Genomic DNA, 6,585 nt, shown 5'->3' on the forward strand with positions numbered 1-6,585 from the left:
AAAACAAACCTGTGTGTGTGTGTGTGTGTGTGTGTGTGTGTGTGTGTGTGTGTGTGTGTGTGTGAGAGAGAGAGAAACGGGACAGTCTGAAACTTACCTCCCAACGCTTGCTTCATAACAAAATTCATGATGATGGCTTTTTATTCCTGCCTTCTTCAACGAAATATTACATTCAGGTTAAGCTTTTCAAGTAGTCCCTTGTCGCCAGATCTACAATGTGAAACAGACAATTACTTAATAGCAAAAACGTAGTTTGTATAAACAGCTATTCCCTGTAAAAAAAGAAGTGGATGTGAGCAGTTTTTCCCGAAGAAGCTATTTCCTGATTTGACCCATAAAAATAGAGTATGTGTGTGATTTTGTAATAATAAATTATTTGTTTGACTGGATCAAAAACTTTGTAGGTGTCACAGATGAAGGCATTTTTAGGTTATATGACAAAACATTACTAAAGACTAAATAATAGTGAATGCATGGCATACGCAATACTATCCAGCCGATCAGTTCACAAGATGCGACATGAAGAACAATAAAGGTCAATATACCTCGCATACAGTTCACAAAAAGTGCAGAGTTGTAAAATTACCACGGACTACCATTAGTGTCTTATCGGTGCCTGCAAGTAACTTAACCTTCACTAGGAAAAATAGCGTTAATGACATGCTCTGGGACAAGCATACATCGTGCACATTTGAAGTAAATCTGCAGGGAGCGTTTGTTCTTCTCGAGGGCAATGGCAATATTACATTGCAACCTGAATATAAAGTAACATTTGAGGGGACAAAAATCGTATTGTGAAGATCGTTTCGCATTGTTGGAATAGATTATATTACAGTACAAGGCATGACTGGATCCCTTAATCTGTGTGTAAACTTTCCCTCATCCATCCGAATCAACCCCACACGTTTATAGTCCGAATGTACCGAAACGTTGGCTGATGAATGAGTCCGGGTAAATCTCGTTGTGCTCTTAGCGTCTTTTTACGCCTATAAATGCCTTAAAATGACCCGCTTTAGTATTTACTCCCGTCCCCCGATAGGTGCCGAAAACAAAATCACTTCCTCGTTCATTGAGGCTGATTTCAGCACCATTGCTGGCGGACAGCTCCCGCTCCATCCCACATAGAGCAAAAGCCAAACGCTCGCGTTCCACACACACTCGCGCACACACACACACACACACACACACATAAAGGTCGTAATTACCTGCACGGCGATTTCAAATGTCTCGAGAAGCTGATTAACTCCTCAGAAATGAAAGTTGAGCAGTAATGATACAGCGAGGCTTTAACTGCTCGTTCCTAACATCTCTGGTTTCCAGGCAAAAGAAGGACGTCCTTGTTTCTCGTGCTTAGAGAGGCAGTGTGAGTGTCTGTGAGGGGAACTGCAGCTGCCGCTGATAAAGGCACTCACTGAATCACATGGAGAGCTCCCATATGAAGCGTCCCATGTTCTGAGCGATCATTTTTTAACGACTGTGGCTGCCGTGGGCAGGTGTCCTGCTACACATTCCCGTTATATGCTTGTGCAATCCCAGCGCTAGGGGATGAGCTTATTTAAAGCACCTTGCCTTGGAATGCAAAGGTCTTGTCGCATATAATAAATGGGACATGCATGAAAGGTTACGTATATAGGCTGCGGTGCAATGCTTTTAGTGTTACGGTACTGTATGATTGAACGATTAAGCCTCCGTTTGCTTGGCCTCACCTCGATTCGTCCTTGAAAGCTGTTGGATGCGACTCTGCATGCGTTTTCCTGACAAAGCATGATTTCAAAAAGTGTGGCCGATATGTTTACCCGTGAGCGTGATGAGTGCTTGTAAAGTGGTACAGATGTGCTTTTGGGTTTCAGTTATCAGGTTAATTGTTGTGTGCAATTAAAGAATCTTTAGTGAAACCATCTAAGCCACCAAATCCAGGACTGGATGCATTAAAACAGGTCAAATCTGCTACTGTGTGCAGCATTTGCAAGATATTCCCTATTAGAGTATACTATATTAATAGTTCATTTAGCTTATTTAGGTCTACAAATACCTGTAGGAAAAAAAAAACTATCCAATTGTAAACTGTATATCCACACACACGTCTTTGTTTCTTTCTATTTTGTTGTGAAAATTGGGTGAAAATTATTTCAACACCACATTTTTTTAGTATAGCAACTGAAAATATAAATGTTTTGTTCATCAAATGAACTTACAAATTTTTGTCAAGGCAATTAAAGATTCTTTAGTATCTAGCCATGCAAGGAGCTACAAACCTTGTTATTTCATCGCTATGTTTGATTTTCAAAGCCCACTACATGACAAACTAGATGCAAACATATTTTCCTAATATATTAAATTTATTAAACCCCAAAGTTGCAATGAGATGCATATGACACACAAATCTCAAACACGGTGAGATCAACAAATGTTAATTCAGTACTCTGAACCTTTTGACGGCACTGACAACAGCAGCAGCATAAATTAAGCCAGCAAAATATATATATTGAATGCAACATATATCTGACAAATTTGTTACATTTATTTATTTATTTATTTTTATTTTTTATTTTTTTGCAAACAGCATTATACAGTATATAGACATATAATGTTGCTTGCAAAAAAAATATATATATAAACATTTTTGGGTACAAATGTTGTGCTTCTAGCATCTACCAGCAGGGACTGAAATATTTGAGACCACATATAATAGACTTGGCATGCTTTGTCAAATTCAGTGATTAGTTTTCCCTTAAAAGTGCTTATTGCATCAGTCCGATGCCTTGTAAACATCACTTCCAGACTGGTACTCTCCAATTTCCCGCCAACTAGATTGAAGCTGCTGATCTTTGGGTATGGCTTGCCAGATTTGTTTGCATCATACAGTCAGGAGACAAACAGTGGGTGTCCGTGGGTCTCTGCATAGCTACAGAAGAAAAGTTTTTCATTTACTTGATGCAACCTGAGAACAAGTGAAGTGGGTGAAGCTTTATCCAAACTAAAAAGGTTGAGAAAAAAGAAGTAAAGCACTGACTGGTAGATCAGTCACGCTGCTTTTCATGTCTTGATGTGAGAAGAAAGAAAATCCATTTTGTTTATCTAATCTTGTGTGTGTATGCAAACAAAATACTTCAAGTGTTAAGTAGGCAGACATGATTTTGAAATGATCATTAATACATGTCATGAGATTATCATGGCTAAATCTGTTAACACTGAAACCTTCCATGCATTTTTAAAGCCAACTTGATCTAAAAAATGCTACAGGTAAAGTGTCATATTGCAGCAGAATTTACAATGCACGCAGTAGTGATGTATCATCTTTATGATTTGACCGTCCTCTCTGCCCTTCTGCACTGCAATATTTTATTCAATTTTGTATTCAAATCAACCCATTTGTACTGATGCCAAAAGAGAAAATGATTCACATATGGAGGAGTGAAGGCTGGTAATAACCTGGATTACAGACCGCAGTGGGTGTCAGATTCCCTGGGAATTTTGAAGTTGACATTTTGAAACATTTCGCCTCCCACCGCGCTGTTACAAACAGCAGTGAAGGAACATTCAGCCTCAATCAGCGTTGTCGCCCACACAAGAACCTCATAAACGCTAAACACTGCCTAAATACTTCACTTTCTGACCAACAGCAAGCATACAATAGTGATTAGGACGATCGCAGTGATGATGACGATGAAGCTAGTTGGTAATATTTTGCAAACAGCTGCATTTTCCTTTTTTTTATGTATTAATTAATGCTGCCTCCTTAAATCCGCTCCTTAAATTAGAGATTCATTCCCCACATCTGTGTTTATCTGTGTTGGCTCTGTCTCCCTCATTTCAATCTAAACACATTAAAATGTAAAATGGCTTTGGGGCTGAATTGAGTAGCATTATCAAAACAGCCTGTCACACTTTTGCAGCATTTGATTTCTTGTCTCTATTTGTCGAGTTATTGCTACCTAGAATTGGAGATGGCTTTCGAAAATTGTGACATTAGAGTCACTATCCAAACGTCAATCTTTCTCATCTTTGTCTAATGATGGCGGTTTCTCAGAGACACACACTTTCCCATAGCAATTGAAATAGTCTGACATTTATTTAAACCTGATTTTATTCCATACTGCGTTTTCAGACAGCGTTCAATTGATTTTGCCCAAGACTGTGCCAACTAAAAGACAATAAATTTTTAATGTGTAGCATTTTTAATAAGCAGCAGCATCCAGTTCATGGCCAAATAATGGAAAAGTAACCTGAATCAGCTTATTGGGTAAACAACATGAGTAGCTTTTCATTAAAGCTCTTGTGTCCTTCATCATGAGCTGTTGCCATGCCCGCCATATTATTTTCATTTTTTTAATTACGCCATAGTCAATTAAGGGAACAGCCTCTATTTTACATAGGTATTAACAAAAATCCCAGTCTGCAAAATTGTCTAAATCATGAACTATAGAAACTGAAACACCCACACATCGTATTTTATAGCAGGTAGTACCACATCTTCAGCTTTCAAAGAGAAAATGAGAGATAGAGAGAGGCAGAAAAGACAAAAGTGTTTACTGAAGTAATGGATGTTCTGACTCATCGTTCCAATGAAACACAGATCCTGGCTTCTAATCTCTTATATAAAACGCTCTAATTCTGAGGATATTTTCAACAGTCTTCTGTGTCCTAAATATTAAACTGTGACTGTTGTACTGTTGTACTAAATGTGTAAATGCATCATGCGAATGAAGTAATGCGTCATGCGCAAACAAGAAGTCTAAAGGTACCCTGCAAGTCAAAAAACAACTAAAGAACAGGAAACAAACCAACACACAGGCGTAAGTATATATACCGAGCAATTTGCTTGCTCCCAAAATGAACTGAATTACCCTGAGTAAGCACAGTACTCCATCTGCACTTGTGTTCGTTGTTATTTCTTGGTAGACAGTGTGCAGGTTTGCAATAATAGCCGTGGGTAAGTGGACGCTGAGAGACCCCTGAATAGGATTATTGCAATTTTCCATCCCTCCCGGTGTCTTACGTTTGCCCTCTGGAAGCACTGTTTTCAAAGCTATACGTCGTGAGGAATAGGTTAGAAAGGGTCGTTTTCCTGAATAAACTTGATTTGCCTCCAGGCTACAACTTGCTGTATGATAATCACTCGTGGGACTGATTTGTTTTCATTAACAGCATCATCAAGCGCTGTGGTCAGAAAACACGTTGGACCTTGAATTTAAACAGTCACGTGATGTGAAACAGTATCCTTAAGGTAAAAGATAATTACTAGGTATAAATCCCCACTGGTCATTTCCCTTTGGATTCCAGGCATTTATGAAAGTTGGAGTACTTCAAGGGTTTAATAAAAATAGCTTTAATTATGATAGATTTTATGTTCAATTATTGGGTAAATACGAAGGCTGTAGTAAACAAACCTGCTCACGTCCTTGAGGCTGTGATGACAATCCTTTTGTTTATTCTGAACTGATTAAAAAACTGAATAAATTGTCTTCAGATGCACACTGAATCCACCTGCAATTTCAAGAAGATGGAAACTGTCCTTGTCATTGGAAAAGCATAGTTTGCTAATGAATGAAAGGCTGTGAACTAATTCATAAAGTGAGAGTTTATACGAAAATTAAATTCTGTCATAATTTACTCACCCTCATGTCATTTCAAACCTAAATTTCTTTTCTTCTGTGGAACACAACAGGTCCATCCCCTCCAGTATGATGGAAGTAACTGCACTGGGATGAAAAATTGTGTATGTTTTACTTTTGAAATAAAGTTTCACTTTGAATTGTCATAAATAACAATAAAAAAATATATATAGCCCATTTACGCCACAGAATATTAAACAGATAAAATAGTGTTTCCTTGTAAAGCCTATTCCAATAATCAATAATCTTTGTTTTATTTAGAATTTCAAAATAAATAAATCAAAATAAAAAATAAAGTCGTCAAAAAAAAAAACAAAAAAAGCCATGATAGCTTTGTGCAACAGACCAATTTAAGTCGTTATTCATTAAAATTATTCACAACAGTTCATGAGAGAAATATAGTGAAGTCTGATTTATAACAAATCTGTTCATTGAATCACATCTTTTCAATAATTTGTTTGATCCGGTTACCACAGAGCACTTCCGTTCTCTCTTGGACTCGAATAGTCCAATTGGCAAGAATAGCCTTGCTCATATTGTGTGTCTTACAGCAGCTATTCAGACAACAATGTCTGTCTATACCTTAATTTCTTTCACTGAGTCATGACCAGTGGTCCTAATGATAGACCCAATTCAGGTTCCTCACACAAAACTTGGCTACCTATTTACAACAGGACAGAATGTTACTCTCTGATCACAGAGGTGGATTTTTGTCTCTCTGACCATCTCAAAATAAGCCTGATCACTTCACATTCCTTATATAAACACTGAGCTGTTCGCTGTACTCTATAGGTGTGAATTTCCACTATATTTTGTAACTAAATGCTGTAACTAGCAGTACTTTTTCTAAGCAGTTCCCTTTCAGTCGGTCACTCCCGACGTCACGTCGGATGACCAACGAATTGGGATCTCGCTTAGAGAGACCAATCTACTTCGAGTGTAAACTAAACGAGCCAATGCACATTGGCAT

At 37.9% G+C, this 6,585-nt stretch overlaps 1 protein-coding gene across 1 annotated transcript in view; it reads right to left on the reverse strand.

Annotated features, from left to right (window-relative positions):
- LOC107697630 (complexin-1) overlaps nt 1–1,464 on the reverse strand; it is a 57,133-nt gene extending 55,669 nt beyond the window's left edge. The window contains exons 1-2 of the mRNA XM_016498430.1: nt 1,206–1,464; nt 98–210 (exon numbers count right to left, since the gene is read on the reverse strand). Of these exons, the coding sequence (XP_016353916.1) occupies nt 98–128 (31 nt within the window). The 5' untranslated portion in view covers nt 129–210; nt 1,206–1,464. The remainder of the gene's footprint in view (nt 1–97; nt 211–1,205) is intronic.
- Nucleotides 1,465–6,585: the final 5,121 nt, after the last annotated feature.

The sequence above is a fragment of the Sinocyclocheilus anshuiensis genome, unplaced genomic scaffold (genome assembly GCF_001515605.1).
Source record: "Sinocyclocheilus anshuiensis isolate Anshui unplaced genomic scaffold, SAMN03320099.WGS_v1.1 scaffold1364, whole genome shotgun sequence".
Classification (NCBI taxonomy): Eukaryota; Metazoa; Chordata; class Actinopteri; order Cypriniformes; family Cyprinidae; genus Sinocyclocheilus; species Sinocyclocheilus anshuiensis.